A 23174-nucleotide genomic window follows, 5' to 3' on the forward strand; every position below is an offset into this window, starting at 1 on the left:
AAAGTAGGAAGAGCTGGAGGACTATAGGGCTTGGATGAGAACTCTAATAAACTCTAATGTTTAAAAATAGATAGAGGAAAAGGAGACCATGAAAAATATGAAAAAGATCACCCAGAAAGATAGCAGAGCAGAGTTACTGCCAAACATAAAATTGAAATGATAGTAACCAATGATGAGAAAATGTATTGCCTGCTGTGTTGCTGCTGATTAATGGAATTTTATCTAGATTTATTCAAACTGTTTTTTATAATAAGCCAAATTAGATCACGAAGATGGTAAAGAGGTCATGTGTCCCAATATTCTGTAAGGTAATTCCATACGAATTTGAGTTATTGAGAGTATATTCTGATAATAATTATGGCCTATTCAAATGTTTTTAATTTTTAGAGTAAACCACTCATCCATGGAATTGTTTTTCTATTTTCATAGTGAAGGATATTCAACTAACTGCATGTAAACAAGCAAAAGTAAGGCAGTTTTTCCTATCACCAACATAAAGTTTACATGGCATTTTTTTTACACTAAGAACCATCACTAGTATTTTAAGATTTGATATGCTCCAGTTCATCTGTTGCTACTGACGTTTTGAGGTTGTGTCCAGTAACCTAGGCAACTGTTCTTATTTCTGTCCTAATTTACTTCTATTTATAGAGCTTACATAGATTCAATAGCCCCAGAGATTTTCTCTAAGGCAGGGCAGGTTGACAAACTATATGCTCTTAAGTGAATATAATGTTAAACACATGACAGACCTTAGTCATCAAGCAAAGACTGCATATTACAATTTCTGTTATTTGAGGTCATCAGTATATATGACAAATAATGTATCTTTAAAAATGTAGTGTAACCTGGTCACAATGAAATATGAAATGACTATTGTTGAACTTATAATATTTAAATGTTTTGTTTTTAATGTTCTATTCATTAAACTCAATTTCAGCAATCAGAACTAGCAGATTCAAATATCCTTAAATAAAAATCTTACCCGCTCTAATTCAGTGCTGTTAAACAAATTCCTTTTCTCATCACTCACCTACAGACACTGTAATCAAAGTTTAAGTTGTGTGAGACAGAACAAAACCTTTGATTTAGTATTTAGACCTTATTGGATTTCAAGTTGTATAGGCGGAGGAAAGAATGACTGTAGAATATGTTCTTCTTGGACAGGGGCAAAGAAAAGAGAGGTGATTTTAAATGACTACTTGCAGAACTGTCTCCAACATGCATCCAATAAATATCAGAATGAGATGTATTTTTTTCTCTTTTTTAAAAATATCATTATACATCTAGAAAAATTAAATGTTGTTTTTTTCTTTTTTCTTTTTCTTTTTTTTTTTTTTTTTTTTTTTTAGGCAGTCTCTCACTCTCACCCAGGCTGGAGTGCAGTGGGTACAATCTCTGCTCACTGCTACCTCCGCCTCCTGGGTTCTAACAATCCTCCCACCTTACCCTTCCTAGTAGCTGAGATTACAGGCGTGCACTGCCATGCCCAGCTAATTTCTGTATTTTTAGTAGAGATGGGGCTTCACCATGTTGGCCAGGCTGGTCTTGAACTACTGGCCTCAAGTGATCCACCCACCTCAGCCTCCCAAAGTGCTGGTATTATAGGTGTGAGTCACTGAGCCTGGCAGAAAAATTAAAAATTGAAAAGTTTAAGTCCTATGCAACTTCATGAGAACTGACAGAGACAGAAACTAATGGATTACCAAGCTACCAAAGTTCCACAAGGAAGAAAAACTCCCAGTGCAGAGCCAGGCATTTTACTAAATGATGAAAGAAATAAGAACTTGACAACTATTGGGTCAACTTTTCTGTGATGTTGCGTTAACGAGAGTTACTTTTTTGGATATCTATTTCAGTTCTAGCTTATTTATGTGAATACAGATTTACATAAACTTGCTGGCATCATTAAGAATCACAATGCATTCTTCCTTTTAATCTCTTAAAGCACTTCTTGATTAGTCCCCTTCTTGAGGCAAAAAAAAATTTCAAAAGACTTCTGATAGTAAAGTGTCCATGATGTCAAAAATACTTAGTACCATGAAACAGGAAACCAAGTAGTCCCGTATCAGGAGTCAGAGAGATTTGTATTTATAAAGCTCCCTGAGCTACTCAATAAAAAGTCAAAGCACATCAGGAGCACACAAAGATCTGCATTTTTCATGAGATTCATTTTATAAAAATCAGAATTTATTGTTCACTTCCTATGTGCCAGAAACCAAACAAGAATTTTCACATATCTAATTGAATCTTCAAAAACACCTATAGATATTATTATTATCATCATCATGATTTTACAGATAAGAAAATTGAAAGTTAGAAATGTAACTTTATGAAGGTCATATGGATAGTAATTGGTGGAAATAAGATTTGAGTCAAGGTTTATGTGACTCCAAAGTCCATTCTCTTGACTTATACATTATAGCAGTTCTATAAAAGGCAATTCACTTGCTCACCTATTCTATTCCCCTAACTCTCTTTCAACCAATTTTATGAAGAGCCTTTTTAAACCCACAGTTATTACCCAGGTAAGTTTGAGGAACGTTCAGCTGCCGCCCTGCTGCAACTTAAATAATTTCCTAAGTCTCTACTACGACTGCTGCCCCTATTGCAGAAAATAAAACAGGAAAAACTTCTAGAAATCAGAATTCTCGTTTTATTGAAACATCACACAGGCCAACGTGATGAGACAATGACTAAGGAGCAACTGCCTTTGCTCTTCTGGATTCCGTAGTGGGAACTAACTTTGGATCCTCATCCTGCAGGATCCCCTGCTATATGACCCTACTGGCCTAATACTGCACTTCATCAAGGTGAAGTGACCCACCAAGAGAGACTTTCAGGGTCTGGTCATTACCAGGTAGTTTCTAAATGGTAATCAACTAGCCAATTTTGCTATTGATAGAAGATTGCAGGATGGGGACGTGTAGAAATTTGCAAGGTTTAAATACATCTGATTTTAAGGTTTGTGGTCTTCAGTTTAACAAATCGTCTTTCTAGTACAGCAATTTATAATATCAACTCTGTAATACTGGCTGTTGCAATAGTAGATCAATGACAATATTAAGGGATGATGAGACTATTACAGTTTACAAGTGTGCTGTACTGGAAAGAGAACACGTTTGAGGCCAAAAGACCTGAGATTTGGTCCCAGTCAATATGACTTGCACAAACTACTTAAATTTTTTGTTTCATTTCCTAATTAGTAAAACCAAAAGGAAAAGATAACAAAAAATAAGCTCCAGGGCTTTTTATAAATAAGCTACCAATTTGAAAATGTTCTGTAAACTATAATGGGTTAAGTAGTATCAGGTGCTGCTCTGTTTAAATAGAAAATATGATGTAGTCTGTATGTCATATAACATTTTAGGAAGCTTTTAGGACTTACAAAAATCTTATTAATAAGTTTAGAAATTTTATTCTCTTTTAAAAAGTATATTTTCATGTCTCTTTTGAATGTGAGTTTTTCGGATAAAAGATGCCTATTTTATTCTGGCTGAAAGCATGAACAGAATAAACAATGAGCTCTGTGAAGAATGCTCTATGAACCCGTATCAAACTCAAACTCCTGTGTCACTCCGGTATGCCGGATCACTGGATATAACCATGTATTGGTCCAGTGAGTATTCATGTTTAATAATTAAGATAATTACTGATTTCCACTGCTGTTTCCATTGCCACTTCATAAGTCATGCATTATTGGTCTTTTAATACTTTGTTCTCATTGACCACAGACTCTAAATCATTATATGTTAGTTACAGACCTTTACAATGCCTAGTGGCATTTGCCACTGGTGACAACAATAATAAATGATGTTGAGCTGAAGCTAGTAGGAATGAAATACAGAAAGTAAAATGATAATAAATAACTGTCACTCTATTACTAAACAGTGCCTGGTTCTAGCACATGTTCAATACAGCAGAGTCTGCATAATCCAAGAACTAAAAAGGCATTTACCCTTTAGTAACAGCAACAACAACAAAAAACAAATCCATTTACTCATCTTGTGCTGTGACCCCAAATTCCACACTGAGCATGGCATGAGTATTTAAAGATTTCTCAACAGAATCTCTTTCAATATCTTATAGTATCTTCTCAAAGTGAGAGTGTGTGTGAAATGTGCCAAAAGTTACACTCAGTCCAATGGATATGAAATTACAGCAATTATGGCTAGAATGTGACAATAATGTCTCAGATGGATATGAGACTGAAGATACAAATATCATTTTATTATTATAAGGATTATGGAACACAGATATTAGTATAAAGAATATGGGACTCAAGAATACAAGATGTCTGGTAGATATTGTAAACCCTGTCTAAATATAATGTTGGTTCTTGTTGGGTGATTTGGGTGGGGACCAAATTTGAGCTATCCTTTTCCTTGGCCATCTGTCTCATAAACTTAACTTAGGAGAGTAGAATCTGTTGTAATAAACTCACAAGGCAGATATAATGTAAGGGTTGTTATTGGTATCAAATCATCTACAATATAAAATAATTTCTTTTCAAAATTTAAAGGGAAATTTGTGTCTTCCCCTTGTCAGACAGCTGTGACATCCTTTGCTGTGTCCTCTTTCTCATTCCATTAATGATACATCAGGTTTATTGCTCTGGTGGCGGTCTGTTTGTTTTTTAGTAAAGGACTTATCCTAACTTTATTTCCTGAGTAAACTGATATGTGGCAATCACAGAAGGTCTGAGTCTGAAGACATAATCCTCTTACTACACAAGTTACATAAATCTGAGCCTTAGTGATCTTATTAGTAAAACTGTAATAATATTAATATAGCAAAGTTAATGTAAAAATTAAGTAAATAATATATGTGGAGTAATTTTCTTTTATTATTTTCTTCCAAAAAGCAGAGTCTGAGATTGGAAGGTAGTTTGTTTTGGAAATAGATATTAGTAAACAGAACTGGGAGCCTGGGAAGAACGAATCAGGAAAGAAAGGAGAGCCAGTCTAAAGACACAGTATCAACATGGTTACTACTTGATCCTACTGGGGACCCTTTCAGGTTCTGTGGAAAATGCATTTCCGAATTGTCCATCTTAGAAATAGAATAGGGCTATTCGTCAAGAGTTGCTCTACGTGGGGTTCATACCTCATATGAAGTTGTATATGTATTATCATGACTGAGCAGTTATCAGAGGGATTCCACATAGTAGTTGCTAGGAAGCCCCAGGGCAGGAAGTGAATAAAATCCAAATTATTTGGGATTTATGCAGAGAAGATTTATAAGAGCAGAGAATAGCCAGGTTGAATATAATGTTGCCATCGGTAGATTTCGTGGTCAGGGATCTATCTTGTCACTAAACTGTGGTGAGGTTTTCACCCAGCGGCATTCCCAATGAACTGGATTGTCCGAGAACTGTACACAGCAGAACACTAATGCAAGATGCAGAGCAGTTTCAGGGTAGTTTCCACAACATTAGAAGCAGTGGCTTCTATGAAACATTCTTAAGATTCAGAACCATAGAGATCATCAAGTTTGTAACCTATAATGGACAGCCAGTCATCCAGCTGGCCTGGCCTATACTTTGGACCAAGAACAAAAATACAAATGAAAATAGTAGTAATAAGAAGTTTACCATCTTATATAATGTGGAAATTTTTGAAACACTTCCATATGCATTATCTTAGTTGAAGTTACCAGTGATGCTGTGAGAATCTATGGTATTATTCATCTCATTTTTCAAATGAATAAATTTGGTTTTCTGTCCAAGTCTTCATCGTCTACAAGTGCTAAGCCAGAATAAAAAGTGAGATGTGTTTATCCTAATTCCAGAATTCTAAAAAAAAGCCTTAATATTAACAAAATTTCCTTTGGTCAATTACTTTGTAAGCCTTGACACCTACACTTCACCTTCAGTGACATCAGCCTGAGTGAATCACACACCCACTTCCCTGAAAGCATGAGCAAAGCTTATCTTTAGCAAAATGTATTTCCAATTCAATTTCCATTCATAAGATGTGATCTCTACCAACGATGCCAACTAGATTTGAAGGAAACTAAATCCAGATGCTGTGTGACCCTAGACAGTTTTCAACACAAATTGGCTACTAGAGGGCTGACAAATAACCCAAATAATTTGTAAGAAATGGAAACTCAAGAAAGTAGCATTTCCCAATATATTACCAAATACTATCTCTCTGGCTATGGGATAATGGTGTCTACTCGGAGAACATTTTTTTCTCCACTGAAATGAAATATTCCTATTACCAAAATTTGAGATAAGCAATGTTTCTGATAAAACATAGGTTTTATTTTCTTGGCTGATATATATTATTTCTAGGTAATCTGAATGTCTGAAAACATGGAACTTTCCCAAATTTATCCTTTCCCATATTATGTTTTACCATATTTTCTGTATTTTATAGTAAATGAGAAAATAGCACACTGTAAAAACAAATATGTAGATGCAAGATATTATTGTTAATAAAAAGATACAGTTAAGCTCTAACGAGAGCTTTTTAAACATTCATTTCACATATGTGAAATAGATAAAATATTTTACATAATATGTTGTGGGATTTTAAAAAGGCAATCAAAAAGAATGGTAGAAACAGAATCTAACTCTCCGCATCTGTTTAAAATGTATTTTTCAGTGTATTTATCTTATTTTCCATTCTTAGGGAATAGAAATCCAAAGGATTATAGGTAAAATTTGGTAAAGACTGAAGTTTGTTTTTTTCATTTTTTTTTCAAATCAGTTTCCACAAGCCATAGATTAGAATATCAAAACATGTAAGGAATATCAACATTTTTATTTAAGGAAATGTGCACTAACATGCATTGTGACATGGAGTTAACCAAACAGGTCTTTGTTTGAAATGTTTCTGCGGAGCTTGTATGACGATATGTCTACAAAAACAGAGTATGCGCCAGCCTTTCAATATAAGTGTTTCAACATCAGATAGATGCATAAGAGACCAGAAAACAGAGGGAAAGGTTAGGAATTTGCTTCCATCTCCAAATTTTATGTCACTGAATTTAACTAACTTAATAATAATACTAATAATGATGATCGTGATAATCATACTATTGTTGCTGCTATTACTACTATGAATAATAGTAACTAACAGTTATTGAGAAGTTACTATGAACTAGGCACTATATAAGTGCTCTGCTAGTTGACTCAGTTAATTCCCACAGTAATCCTCATATGAAGGATACTATTAGTATCTCTGCTTTACAAATGAGGGAACTGAGGTACAGAGAAGCTAATTGACTTTCTCAAGTAACACTCCAGAAGGAGGTGGCAGATTCACAGGCATTCCCAGGAAGCCTTAAGCACCATGCCGTACTACGTGGGTTTCAGATCCAAGGTTTGTTGTCTGGTCTATAGTTGCAAGCTATAAGTGGCTAGGATGCCAAACTTTCACAGATACCCAGGCACTGGGTGGGAGTAAAGTGAAGTACAATATCTCAGAGTAATTCAGAAATTAGAATTAACATATTTGGAGTTGTGTGGTGGTGGTGGCGGTGGTGGTGGTGGTGGTGGTGGTGGTTGGGTGTGTCTGTGTGTATGTGTTTCGGGGCAGGCACAGCAGAAGTTATTGTAGAGAAAGAAAAGTAGATTATTGACTTAGACAAGTTGTCTTTTCCACTAGAATTTTGGAGTATATTTACAACTTCTTCATTTCTTTTTTCTACTCTAAGCAAACATGTACATATTTCACTTTTATATTCCCATGACTCCTATAAAGATTAAAAGCAGTATGGAGTGATTCACTACATGACCTAAAATGGACTTACTGTGAGCTCTCAAGATAGAGGAAAATAATTCCCCTCATGTGGTTTCCCTTAATGCTAAGGCTTTTCTCCATGTGCTTCACAGAACTAGCTCCAGATCCAGAAGTCCCACCCATTAGAGGCTGCCTAGATTGACAAAGGGAGGGCACAGCCTTCAGTGACACAGTACATGGTTCTCCCACCAGTTGAAGTGACATACCCTATCAGTTTTCCCTTCGGTCTGAATGCTGGTGTGACTGCGGACCTCGTGTTCCTCTTCGAGGTCAGAAACATCCTCCAGTTCCTCTGGGGTCTATAAAAAGAAAGCAAAACATTGCTAGTGGGAATGTAAAAGCATTTCTTCTTTGGAAAACAACGTGGCAGTATCTTAAAAGGGTAATCATAGAGTTACCATATGACCCAGCAATTTCACTCCCGGTTATATACTCAAGAGAAACGAAGGCATATTTCCACACAAATACATACACACAAATGTTCACAGGAGCATCAGTCATGATAGCTAACAAAGGGAAACCAAATGTATACCTACTGATGAATGGATAAACAAAATGTGGTACATGTGTACAATGGAATATAATTTGGCCATAAAAAGGAGCAAAATACTGATAGACACCACAACACAGGTGAACCTTGAAAACATCATCCTAAGTGAAGGGAGCCAGCCACAAAAGGCCACATATTGTATGATCCCATTTACATGAAATGTCTACAACAGGCAAATCTATAGAGATAGAGATTTAATTAGTGGTTGCTAGGTGCTAGGGGAAAGGGGAAATGGGCAACGACAGCTGATGGGTATGTGGTTTCTCTTTGAGATGTAACAATGTTCTGCAGTTAGATAGTAGGAATGATCACAAACCCTTCTGAATATACTAAAAAACACTGAGTTTTATACTTCAAAATAGTGACTTTTATGGTATATGAATTATATCCCAATAAATTGTGAGAGAAAAAGAAAGCAAAAAAATGATCACAAGGAAAATTTTATTTCAGTGAATAGCAGTTTGGCTACCCACTATGTGGTTACTGCCAACCAAGATGCTTACAGTTGATAAATGCATTAGATAATCATCATTAAAATCATATATCATCAAAATGCCACCAGAAATTATCAAGAAATTAAAATTTTAGGGACTTAATAAATAATTCAACTTGAAATTCAGTGTCTATTATAAAGAGTTAGCTAACTTCCATTCCTTCTTTCAATTTCAGCTTAAGTGCCTCTTTCTCAGGGAGGTGTCTTGCTCAGGAATCCTCTAGACTGGGCTGGATTCCCTGCCAAGTGTTTCCTAGCCCCCTCTACTTTATTTGCCATAATGATCATCATACTTTAATATATCATTGCTGAATTAGGCAGCTAATTGTTGAACTGTCTATTCTGTGAGGCAAAGACATGTGTCCCTTGTCATTTTTGCAAATACAGGTCAAAGTGCTTAACTAGAATTAGCCTAGTATTTGTTTTAGTGCACAAGGTCTCAACTTAATGTATTTTTTTATTTCAATACCTTTGGGGATACAAGTGGGTTTTGGTTAGACAGATGAATTGCATAAATATGAAGTCTGAGATTTTAGTGAGCTCTTCATCCAAGTAGTGCACATTGAACCCAATATGTAGTTTTTTATTCCTAACCTCTCTCCCATCCTCCCTGCTTCTGAGTCTCCAGTGTCCACTATTCCACTCTGTACGATTCCTTTGCTACAAAATCCTGGTGACAAGCCCAGAAAATAAGTATTTAGGTTTCATAGAAAACAACCAAAAACGAAGTAGAAGATATCCTTGGGCCAGCATCTTTCGTGCACATATGGCTGTTGAAGACTGGAAATGGGCAGAGCCCGTCTCCTTAGACTAGCTCTGGTTTGCCCTAAACCTTGCTTTACACACAGATGTTCTGTTTATTTTCAGGGTTGCCAGTAGCCTTTCATCCCTTGGGAGCACTCCAGAGATGGGGACATTTGATGATTAGCTCATATTATAGAGCAAAACTACCAATTTCCTATTCATTAATGGTTTCAGATTCTTTCTCATCTCATAGATCTTTAAACAGCACTTTCTTTGTTCTCACACACTTGCACTGAGCAATACCCATCCCTTTGCAGAAGAGCATTTTACATTTATTTCAACCAATTCCTATCAGATATTAACATTCCCCCTCTCGCCAAAGCCTTCAATGTGCTATTTTTTATCTCTATGTTGATCTCTTTGCAATCCTTCTTTGCTGCAACTACATGCAGCTATTATCTTAGGACAATTTATTCTTTCTTCTTAGGTATTAATAGCACAAGTTCATTACTATGTAATTTCTATACAATCATATATCTCATTATTAGCCATTTTGTGTATTCTTGTCACGGTATTCTTGAGAAAGCATCTTTGCAATTTCCCTCCTTGTTATATCACCAGGCCCTATAACATTTGAACAAATTCAGTTAATCAAATTCTCTTTCTCGTGCCCTGTTGTTTTGCAACTGAAGGCTGTCTGGTGTCCCTACTGTGATCTGTTTCTTATAAATGTCTGTAGTTTATTACTTGGGTTTTATCCTATCATGCGATGACAAATAACTTCATCATCCACTCCTATAGTTTATTCAACCCCCAAATAAAGTAACAAACTAAGAACAATTGCTGCTATCAGAAGTCACAAGTGCCATTTTTGTTGGGGATGCTGTAGGAAGAAATAAGCCTACCATTTACGCCCACATACTTCCGTGTTTTTCTTTGGTTTAACACAGGACTAATAGTTTTCTTGCAAAGCTACAAAAACTGACCTCTTCTTTTCACGAACAAAATCAGTGGGGAAGTGTTCAAAACACTTGCTGGCAGCATTTCACATTCTGTAAGGCATGGTGTTGGATGGTATTGTGAAAATAAATAGTTAAATACAAAATGCTACCGTTTAAGTGGAAACTAAGAGAAAGAAAGGAGTACTCTAATAATTTTGAGGGCAATACATTAACTCCTTCAGCACTAAACACAAATAATAGAAACAATAAATATCCCAGACTTTGGGAGGCCAAGGCGGGTGGATCACCTGAGGTCAGGAGTTCGAGACTAGCCTGACCAACATGGAGAAATCCTGTCTCTACTAAAAATACAAAATTAGCTGGGCATGGTGGCACATGCCTGTAATCCCAGCTACTCGGCAGGCGGAGGTTGCAGTGATCCGAGATCGCGCCATTGCACTCCAGCCTGGGCAACAAGAGTGAAACTCCATCTCAAAAAAAAAAAAAAAAGAAAAGAAAAGGGGTGGGAAAGGAGGGATGATAGAGTACCCTAGATCATGCCTTCTTAAAATATTCTGCTTCTACCTATCTGGTAAACATCTGGAAGTTGTATGTGTGTGTGTGTTTCTAATCAATTTTCATTCTGTGAAAGATTAACTATCTTAGAGGCAGTGTTATATATTAGAAAGGCCCTATAATATTGAGTAATGCAGACCTGAATTTGAGTTCTGCTCCTCTAATGAGTGATTATGGGCAATATGTGTTCTCTTTTAAAGTTTGGTTCCCTCAGAATAAAATCTGGATAATAATACCTAATCCCAAAAGTTGTCGTGAGGCTCAATTATACTAAGATGCTTTGGGTAAGAGCTTAGCCCACAGCATAGCTGGATTGTGGCAAAAGTTTATTTCTGTTTGTTGCTTTTCCTCTTCTTTCTCCACTATCTTATACCTCATCCCAATATACACCTTTGTATTTTTATTAAACATTTATGTAAATTTATCCAAATTTTAATCACCTTTATTCCAAATTTAATAATTCTAATCCATTATACTCCAAATTTATTTTTGATTTGGGACTTTGGATAAGCCACCAATGTTTTTGTCCTTTAGATTCTACACAGACATTATTTTGGGTTGACATGGTACATTTACTAGTTGTCTCTAGTTACAGTTACCTGAGTTTGATTATCTAATATCATTGTGCTAAACAGGGTTTAATATAATTACCCATGCACTGCTTTCTTCTAAACTCCATGTAAGAGATCTCTTTTAATTGGACTTTAATCATGTCTAAGAGTGAAATTATCTCTTAAACTGGCCTCAGCAAAGATTCACTCTAGCATGATTCTTGGGGATGATAGAAATAATTTGTCTTCTTTAAGCTGGGCTGTCTCTAAACCAGACCAAGATGAAGAGAGCCCATTTTTTCAGAAAAAGTGTTAATCAATGCAGACATTAATGTTATTTCTCATATCAGAATTGTGGAGATATATTTCATATTTCCTATTTTACCTCTGGCTTATTATGGAGTCTTCCTTAGGCAGCCCAAAAGTGATTTGGAATAGGCTTAGTTTCTTCACCCATAAAATAGCACAAATACTACCTAATTTTTAGGGTTATTGTAAAGATAAAACAAGATGATGGACTAGAACATTATTCGGTGACTAGGAAATACTGAATTATTAATATTGTTTATGAATATTATAGATTATCATTACTGTTGCTATCTCACTTGATTCATGCAAAAGAAGCCAAAAACAAATATAGAAGTTGAAGTTGAAAACATTCAGGCTGAGGTGTTTACATAGAAGCCAGGACAGCAGTGACATAGTAGTAATACATTAAGACTTCAGGGTCACAGTACATTTCATATATATATCCTTTTTCCCACAAGGAGTTCAATCCTTCCTATAGACATTATCTCACTAATTCTTTCAGCATCCCTAATGAAACAGGTGGCATTATTACAATTAAAAATTCACTTGCGCAGATTTTATAAATATTTAATATTAAAATACAAAAAAGAAATTCGTGGTTGCTAAATTTTAAAGAAAGAAAAAAACACACAGGAAGAAAATAAAGAAGAAATAAAAGTATTAAAAATATTGTGGAAAACAGGAGTCATGCTTGGCTTCTTCTCAGAATTATGTTTGAATTCTAAATCATACACATGACTTATTATAAATATAATTCATTGGCTAGCTTTCACTGACTTACTAAAATCAAATAACCACCACAGTAATGTCAGGAGTGGTCTCGCACTCAGAGAAGCTCTTAGGAAACACGCTATGAATGTCCATCCCAAGCAGGAGGCTAATGTCACATGTTCAGTGATTTCATTCCAGCTGAGGTGGTAACGTAGGATGATTTTGCAATGTCAAAATGGAGAGATCAGAATTAAAATACATTTAAGAAATAAAAATATATCAATGACACAATGCCAAAATAAAGAAAATTAAGACATGGCCCTTGTTTAACACACACACACACAAACACACACTAAAGTTCCTGCCCCACACCTTTGACCATGAGACTGGCACTCTACCTTATAAATATTCGAGAAATCAGTGACATTTCTGTTACACTGACTCCTTTTCTCCTCCTCAAACATGTCCCACTTGTCAGCACTTTCCACTTAAGGCTCTTTGTGTCTTTCTATTTACCCCTTCTTGCGGACTGGATCCTTCTCGGCATGAGAGCTCAGATGCTCTCTATTCAGAGAAGTCTCCGCTGGCCAGTCTAACTAAAGTTAACCCTTTTCCCCATTTCATTTATTTATTATATTAGTCTACATATTTTCTTTAGGTCCTTTTTCATGATTTTCACCTAAAATTATATTTTTTCTCTATTTTTTTCTTTTTTTGGGCAGGTGGGATACATTTTTTATCTTATCCCCACTAGAACTTAACTTACATGAAAATAGGGATGTTGTTTGTCTTGTTCTCCACCCTGAGGACATGAAATGGCACATAGTATGTCTCAATTTTTCTATTCCTTAGCTGAATAAAGGAACAAACAATTTAATTACTGACAAGTTTTGTTATTGATCAATTTCACAAGAAAATCATGGGAACATTTTTGAGCTGTGGAGAATGTTTAATCCTTTGCCTTCTGTCTTTAATAAGCATTGAATCAATAACTCCTTGCCTATAGAAAAGTATATGCAAAGATTCTTGAATTTTTAAAAATTCCTATGGAAACTAGAGATGAGATTTTGTGTAGAGAAAGGTTTTCCATAAGCTCAGAAGAGATTCTCAGATGTGGAGGACTAAAAAGTTTATGATTCCATAATCAGTAGTAACTTGCCCTACTCCTTGACAATCCAATATGGATATAAAAAGACTTCAGAGAAAATGTCATCCAGTAAGCCCAGACCAGTGTTTCAAGTCTCACCATAACCCCGTGCCACAGACTTGTCATGGAAACAGTGGTAGACCTGAAAGGGCTACATGGGCTGGGACAATGGATGTCTCACTGGCAACCAGTGTGGGTAAATAACAGAATCGGTGAGACTTCCTGATGTCTTGATGCAGCCCAAGCCTCCAGAGACAGACTTAGCCTCAAGAGAAGTGTTTCAGTCTTAGCATTGTTGACATCTTGATCTGAGTAATTCCAGTTGTGAGAATCTGTTTTGTGTATTGTAAGAAGTTTAGCACCAACCCTAGCTTCTATCTACCACACACATTTGGACCCTCTCAAGTCATGAGATATAATTAAATATGTTTCCAGACATTACCAAATATCCCCTGGAAATCTAGGGGCTTAGGAATCACCCGTTTGAGAACTACTGCTCAAGAATTTTGGCTCACTTGGCACAACATAGGCAGCAGGAGTAAGGGAAGGCCCAAGAATGACTATATTTAAATTTCCCATGAGACAAGTTAAAACTAAATTTACTTGCAAATAAGTATGTAAACTGAAAGTCATATCCCATATAATAACATTATGTTTACAAGACAAAAGAGAGAAGACATTTTAATCTTAACCAGACTACTGGAAGAAGATATCAGAAAATGTATGAAAATAAAAGTACAAACTTGCTTGCAGTCTTTTTAAAAATTTATTTTTTAAATTTTTAATTGATAATAGCATGTATTATATATTTATGTAGCATACTGTGATGTTTACAACAATATATATTAACATTATGAAACGATTAAATTCTAATTAACAAATCTATCTCCTCACTTATGTATCTTTTTTTTTGTGTGAAAACAATATTCAAAATGGTCTGGGCACAGTGGCTCATGCTTGTAATCCCAGCATTTTGGGAGACCAAGGAGGGTGGATCACCTGAGGTCAAGAGTTCAAGACCAGCCTGGCAAACATGGTGAAACCCCATCTCTACTGAAAATACAAAAAATTAGAAGGGTGTGGTGGCATATGCCTGTAATCCCAGCTACTTGGGAGGCTGAGGCAAGGGAATCATTTAAACCCAGGAGGCGGAGATTGCCGTGAGCCAATATCATGCCACTGCACTGTAGCCTGGGTGACAGAATGAGACTCTGTCTAAAAAAAAAAAAAAATTCAAATCAATATGCCTAAGAGATGTCTACACTTCCATGTTCACAATAGCTAAGAGACGGAAGCAACCTAGGTGTCTATCCTTGGGTGAACGAATAAAGATAATGTGAGCTCTCTCTCTCAATATATATATACACACAAAAACATATACACACAGTGAAATACTATTTAGCCTTAAAAAAGGAAATTCTATCATTTGTTTGTCATCTTAATACCAGAATTTAATAAGCTGCTTTCATTCTGCTGAACTTGTTTTTATCTTTTATTCATAATGAGATTATCTAAAGATATCCAGTGCTAATCTAAGTTTGCTTGATTATATAATCAACTCAAGTTAACTCAGCTAACATATTCTATTGTCTTACATATACGGTCGTGTTGCTTAACAGTCAGGACATATCCTGAGAAATGTGTCATTATGTGAATTTGTCACTGTGCAAATATCATAGAGTATACTTAAATCTAGATGGTATAACTTACTACACACCTAGGCTATATGGTATCACCCATTGCTCCTAGGCTACAAACCTGTATGGCATGTTACTGTACTGAATACTATAGGCAGCTGTAACACAGTGGTAAATATTTGTGTATCTAAACATATTTAAACATAGAAAAGGTAAGGTGTTGTGTCACGATGTTAAGATGGCTACGGCATCTGATATGGTTTGGATTTGTGTTCCGGACAAAATCTCATGTCAAATTGTAATCCCCAGTGTTGACAGAGGTATCTGGTGGAGGTGATTGGATCATGGGGTCAGATTTCCTCCTTGCTCTTCTCATGATAGTGAGTGAGTTTTCACGAGATCTATTTAAAAGTGTGTAGCATCTCCTTCTTGGCTCTCTTCTTCCACCTCCTATCCTGTAGATGTGCCTGCTTCCCCTTCACCTCCTGCCATGATTGTAAGTTTCTTGAGGCCCCTCCAGCCATGCTTCCTGTATAGCCTGTGGAACTGTGAGCCAACTAAGCCTCTTTTATTTATAAATTACCCAGTCTCAGGTAGTTCTTTATAACCATGTGAGAACGAATAATACAATGTCATTAGGTGATAGGAATTTTTCGGTTCTATTATAGCCTTCTTATGGGACCATTGTCCTACACGCAGTCCATCACTGAATGAAACATTGTCATGCACGGCATGGCTGTATGTAGACATGAACTATTGTGCTAGATACTGGGAATCTTGAAGGAAATAAAACACAATCCTTGCCCTCAAGAGAGATAAAGGGTAAGAATATTAGATGGAGATGAAAGATATTCCATAGAATTATATGATTTGAGACTGAAGTTGAGTGGTTAGAGATGAAAAAATTTCCTGGGTTGTGTCAGGCAGAAGAGAGGAACGAGTGTAAAGCATCTGAGGAAAAACTGGGAAGATATTTCTTATATCATCAGAAAGCTGGTAGGCTTGTGTTATGGTGGGATATTAATGGAACTTGAAGTTAGGATACTTGGGTATCATAACAAAATTAGTTGTTTTTTGTTAGGCAAATCTAAGACTTTTCCTATGCTTAAATTCCTTGACCTTTATAACGAATATGAGAAGTAAGTAAAATTGATAATTTTTGTAAATCCTTTGAATTTTCAGTTTTTATGAATTGATGCTTAAACTGAAAACATAATAAGGCTACGACAAACATTAGGCTGTATCAAACATCTCCTCAACACTGAGAGATCTCAGAGCTAGTGAAGATTTGGTAAATCTGTTGAGTTCAGTTGATTGAAACATAGTCCACTCTAATTCATCATATCAATTCAAAATAGGGTTAATCTCCTGAATACACATATCTTTCTGTTATAGCCACTAGAGAGAGAAGGCATCTAGTATTATTCTCAGTTTTATAACCCAAGTGTCTAACAGTGCCTGGCACAGAGTCAGTGCTCAGTAAATACATATTTTATTGAGTGAATGCAACGGAAGAATAAACAAAGATGCAAATAAGATGCATGTCTCTATTTGTCAAAATGGAGAATTGGTGACTTTTCTTCTTACAATCTTTTAAAATATAATTCAAAACTGCCTCCAGGAACCATTAGCATCCCTCTATTTTGTTATTATTGTTCTTTACAGTATTATTATCAGTATTGTATTAAAATTTAATATGAAATCTACTCTCTTAACAAATTTTTAAGTAAATAACACAGTATTGCTAATTATAAGCACAATGCTGTATAGCAGGATCTTTATTTATTTATCTTGCATAATTGAAATTTCATACCTTTGGAGCAGCAACTCCTCATTTCCCCTCCCCTCAGCTTGACAACTACCATTCTGCTCATGGTTTCTAGGAGAGTAAAAACTTTAGATACCTCATATAAGGCAAATCATGCAGTATTTGCCTTTCTGCTAATGGCTTACTTCACTTAGAATAATGTCCCCAAGGTTCACCCTGGTTGTTGCATATGACTGATTTCCTTTTTTTAAAGGTTGAATTATATTCCATCTTATAAGTTTATCACATTTTAGTTACCCATTCATCTGTCAATGGACATTTAGATTGTTTTCACATCTTGGCTATTGTGAATAATGCTGAAATAAACATGGGAGTCCAGATATCTCTTTGAGATCCTGATTTCAATTATTTGGGACATATAACCAGAAGTAGGATTGCTGGATCATATAGTAGTTCTGTTTTTAATTTTGAGAAACCTCCATACTATTTTTTATAGCAGTTGTACCATTCTACATTCCCATCAACAGAGTACCAGGGCTCCAACTTCTTCATATACTCACCAACACTTATCTTTTCTGTGGCTGTTGATAATACATATCCTAAGAAGTGTGAAGTGATATCTCACTGTGTTTTTTTTCATGTCCATGATGATTAGTGATGTGGAGCATTTTTTTCATACACTTGTTGGCAATTTGTATGTCTTCTTTGGAGAAATGCATATTCATGTCCTTTCCCCATTTTTAAGTTGGGTTATTTCTTTTTATGCTACTGAGTTGAGTTTCTTATGGGTTTTGGATATTAACTCCTCGTGAGATCTATGTCTTATAAACACTTTCTTCCATTCCATAGATTGCCTTTTCATTTTGTTGACTGTTTCATTTGCTGTGCAGAGAGGTTTTAGTTTGATGTAATATGTCTATTTTTGCTTTTGTTGTTTGTGGTTTTGGTCAAAAAAGTCATTTTTAAGACCAACATCATAAAGTTTTTCCCTCATGATTTCTTCAAGGGTTTTACAGTTTCAGGTCTCAGGTAGAAGTCCCTAACCTATTTTTATTTTATTTTGTGTATGGTGTAAAATAAGGGTCTAATTTCATTCTTTTGCATGTCGATATTCAACACCATTTGTTGAAGAGACTATCCTTTCACCATGGAGTATTCTTAGCATCCTTGTTGAAGCTCAGTTGACTGTGAACTTAGGTTTATTTCTGAGCTCTCTATTCTCTTCCATTGGTCTACAGTTCTTCATTTATGCCAGTACCATACTGTTTTAATTATGGTAGATTTATAATATATTTTGAAATCAGGTAGTATGATGCCTCCCAGCTTTGTTCTTCTTTCTTTCTCAAGATTGCTTTAACTACTCAGAGTCTTTTGTAGTTCTAAGTGAATTTTAGAATTGTTTATTAAAAGCCTAGAGCTAATATGGTAGTGAAAAACTGAAAGCTTTGTCTCTAAGATCAGAAGCAAAGCAAGGATGCCCATCCTTGCTACTTCTATTCAACATAGAACTGGAAATCCTAACCAGAGCAGTTAGGCAAGAAAAAGAAATGAAAGGCACACATATCAGAAAGGAAGAATAAAATTATCTCTGTTTGCAGGTAATATTATATGTAGAAACCTAAAAATTTCACCAAAATACTGCTAGAACTCATAATTTAGTAAAGTTGCACAATACAAAAGCAAGATAATCAGTTGTGTTTCTACACAATAACAAATTATAAAAAAACAAAATTAATAGTCCAACTTGCAATATTATCAGAAAAATTAAAATATTTTAAAGTAAGCTTAACCAAAGAGATAAAAGACTTGAACACTGAAAACTATAAAACATTGCCAGCCAGGCACGGTGGCTCATGCCTGTAATCCCAGCACTTTGGGAGGCCGAGACGGGCGGATCATGAGGTCAGGAGATTGAGACCATCCTGGCTAACATGGTGAAACCGTGTCTCTACTAAAAATACAAAAAAAATTAGCCAGGCGTGGTGGCGGGCGCCTGTAGTCCCAGCTACTCAGGAGGCTGAGGCAGGAGAATGGCGTGAACCTGGGAGGCAGAGCTTGCGATGAGCCGAGATCGCGCCACCGCACTCCAGCCTGGGCGACAGAGCGAGTCTCCAACTCAAAAACAAAAACAAATGAACAACAACAACAAAAAAAAAACAAAAAAAAACAAACAAACAAATTGCCTAAAGAAATAAAAGAAGATACGAATAAACAGAAAAAAATTCTCATGTTTATGAACAGGAAGACTTACATTGTTAAAATGTTCATATTATCCAAAGTGATTTATAGATTCAATGCAATCCTATCAAAATCCAAATGACTTTTTTTCTAAAACAGAATATAAATCCTTTTATGTTTTATAAACCATTTTTCCCTTTTCCAACATGTTAAGAATATGAAAGGCAGGTGGATCACGAGGTCAGGAGTTCAAGACCAGCCTGGCCAATATGGTGAAACCTTGTCTCTACTCAAAAATATAAAAATTAGCCAGGCATGGTGGTGGGTGCCTGTAGTTCCAGCTACTCAGGAGGCTGAGGCAAGAGAATTGCTTGAACCCGGGAGGTGGAGGTTGCAGTGAGCAGAGACTGCACCACTGTACTCCAGCCTGGGCAACAGAGAGAGGTGCCATCAAAAGACAAACAAAAAAAAGAATATGAATTATTCCATAGGATAAAACTAACAGGCCTAGGTGAATATTTGACCTCACTACAATAATTGAAATACAGTTTGACAAATTTAAGTTGCAGAATGTAAAAATATATGCTAAAGTAAAAGGAAAAAAAAAGCCTATAACGTACGAAAGGGTATGATGAAACATGTAGCCAAACAGGACACTGTGGGCACATAAATCTTAAGCATACAGAATATTGCTGTCAGAGGAGACACAACCCTGAGCCTTAGTTGTTCATATATTTTCTAAGAAGCAAGTTTCTATTAGGTTACTATCTAGAAAGCTTCGCAGGCCAGCAAGCATCAAATATCTAAATATTTGATGCCTTATATTTGAATCTGAATTATAATGATTATCACAGAGAATAATCATAATTGCTCAAGTTTATATAAGGACTTTCTATGACTCAATAATAATAGAATCACATGGGGTAAATCATATTACAGCCTCAATCATTCTTTGTGCCAGGAAGCTTGAAAGCAGTCATTCTTCTGCTCCTAAGATGTCAATGATGCTAATAACAGCAGAAAAGCATACAGCAAATCAGCAAGTGGGTCATGAATTAAAGTGACATTATCAATATCATTGTACTTATTCAACCACCAAATAGGACTTGGTGACATAGCTCTGATTCCCAGGGCTGCATGTCTAATTCATGAAAACTGTCATAAGAAATATTTAAGCCAGAAATTTCAATAAAGACGTGAACTAATGAAGCCATAAAGAATAAGATTTGGCTGAAAGCTTATTTTTAGAAAGTTCAAATATTAGAAATATCCAGACTCAAATCAGGATCTTTGAAATTCTTCTCTTTGAGAACATAAAAGTGAGGTAATCATTTTTAATTAAGATCTTAATATAATTTATTAACAAAAACTGTGCCAGGTTACTCCACATTCATTTTCTCATTTAATCTTAACAATAAACCTGGGAGGCGAATGTTATCATTTTAATACCACAGCTGAGAAAACTGAGCCTTACAGTTAACAGAACCTGTCCAATATTATGCAGCTAATAAAGGGCTACTTCAAAATAGGGTCCAGTACTTGTTTCATGAAACATGTGGCTTGATACTTACAAATGTATGATATATGCAGGCACCAGACAGTCAAAACTTGTAAGTCTAGAAAATAGGCTTCGAACAGTATGAATATACTGCTCAGAGAGAAGGCAGGCAGGTATTTAAGGGCTTACAGCAGCACAATAGCAGAGAAGTCCTTGAACCCCCTCTTCCCCCTGCCAGATATGATTTCTGGACTTTAACAAACAATGTGTATGGAGCAAACATGAAAGAGACTCTTCCTCATTGCTTCACTGCTGTCTAACTTGAACCAGGCATTGTCTTTGAAAACCCAACTAAAAGAAAGTCTACTTGTTTCCCAGAATGGTACTCTGGCTCTAAGTTATACTAAGCTTGAGATGAATTCAATTTTCACCTATAGCACACATAGAAGTGTGTCAGTGGACCTGCAAAATGTTCCTGAGTTATTCTTTTTTCTTTAATTCTGTTTGAATTAAGCTCTACAAATAAGCACACCTACTAAATGTGCTCTGAGACAGAGCTGTGAGTTTATATCCTATTTCCAAATTAGGAACAGAAAATCTATGGTAAGTGACTTGCAAAACTTCTTCCAACATAATAAGGCTGGAACTATGGTAGAACATAATATCTAGGATTGAATATCCAGATTCAAGGTCAAATGCTGCCCTTAATATCTTGTGACCTAAAACAAGAACTTGTTGAGAACTCAGCTTCCTCGGTGGTAAATGAAAGGATTGGACTAATGATTTATAAAATTTCAGTTATTTTTATTAACTTTAGAATTTTATGGTAGGTTTAGCAAGGTATCAGGAAAGATAATGAATATCTATTTCAGAAAACTTTGAATTGTCAGCATATCCTTTATTCAACATGCTGAATAAAATTTTAGATCACAAATCTCTTATAGATTGTTAACTTCTCAGGAAATTAGAAACAGCTTTTCAAACTTCTTTTATGCAGGACTATGTAGGATGATGTGAGGGTTCTTCACACACAGCAATTGCTGATGCCATTGGCAATTGTGGCAATACCATGACTCTTGTTGATCTCTGGGGGGAAGTGGTTGAAACCATGCAATAATAATAAGAGCAGTAATGGGGGGAATGCTAAAAATGGTGGTGGCAGCAGTAGTAGAAACAGTAGCAGCAGATGGCTAGAAACACATCCTGACCTTCAACTCTTATGTCTGAATGCCTGATCAAAAATCAGGACACTGGTGCCATGAATATCAGACCTATTCTAATTTATTTTAGTAAGGAAAATCTCACCTTTTTCATCAAACTTTATAGTCAAATAAACTCTATATATGGGAATTTTTGATATTATCCTTAGACTAGACAGTAAAAGGGAGTATAACATAAAATTTGTTCATTTTTCTTTTCCAAAAATGCTACTCTATAGATATTAAGAGTTTCAGAGAATGTCTGATAGCAGAGAAAATGCACTTGAAATATTGTTAGCTGAGATTATTGGAGGTGGGAGCCAAGATGGCCGAATAGGAACAGCTCCAGTCTCCAGCTCCCAGCCCGAGCGACACAGAAGACTGGTGATTTCTGCATTTCTGCTTGAGGTACCTGTTTCATCTCACTAGGGAGTGCCAAACAGTGGGTGCAGGACAGTCGGTGAAGCGCACTGTGCGCGAGCCGAAGCAGGGCGAGGCACTGCCTCACTCTGGAAGCGCAAGGGGTCAGGGAGTTCCCTTTCCTAGTCAAAGAAAGGGGTAACAGACAGCACCTGGAAAATCGGGTCAGTCCCTCCCTCATACTGCGCTTTCCCAACGGGCCTGGAAAACGGCACACTAGGAGATTGCGTCCCGCACCTGGCTCGGAGGGTCCTATGCCCACGGAGTCTCGCTGATTGCTAGCACAGCAGTCTGAGATCACGCTGCAAGGCGGCAGCGAGGCTGGGGGAGGGGCGCCCGCCATTGCCCAGGCTTGCTTAGGTAAACAAAGCAGCCAGGAAGCTCGAACTGGGTGGAGCCCACCACAGCTCAAGGAGGCCTGCCTGCCTCTGTAGACTCCACCTCTGGGGGCAGGGCACAGACAAACAAAAAGTCAGCAGGAATCTCCAGAAACTTAAATGTCCCTGTCTGACTGACAGCTTTGAAGAGAGTAGTGGTTCTCCCAGCACGCAGCTGGAGATCTGAGAACAGACAGACTGCCTCCTAAAGTGGGTCCCTCACCCCTGAGCAGCCTAACTGGGAGGCACCCCCCCAGTAGGGAAAGGCTGACACCTCACTGGGCCAGGTACTCCTCTGAGACAAAACTTCCAGAGGAACTATCA

The 23174-nt window shown here is 36.4% G+C and overlaps 1 protein-coding gene across 5 annotated transcripts in view; it reads right to left on the minus strand.

Annotated features, from left to right (window-relative positions):
• CTNNA3 (catenin alpha 3) overlaps window positions 1-23174 on the minus strand; it is a 1903490-nt gene that overhangs the window by 184994 nt on the left and 1695322 nt on the right. For all 5 annotated transcript variants that reach the window (XM_055274451.2, XM_063637177.1, XM_063637176.1 and 2 more), the window contains one exon: window positions 7958-8050. In XM_055274451.2, coding sequence (XP_055130426.1) covers window positions 7958-8050 — 93 coding nt within the window. The remainder of the gene's footprint in view (window positions 1-7957; window positions 8051-23174) is intronic.

Source organism: Symphalangus syndactylus, chromosome 4, assembly GCF_028878055.3.
Source record: "Symphalangus syndactylus isolate Jambi chromosome 4, NHGRI_mSymSyn1-v2.1_pri, whole genome shotgun sequence".
Classification (NCBI taxonomy): Eukaryota; Metazoa; Chordata; class Mammalia; order Primates; family Hylobatidae; genus Symphalangus; species Symphalangus syndactylus.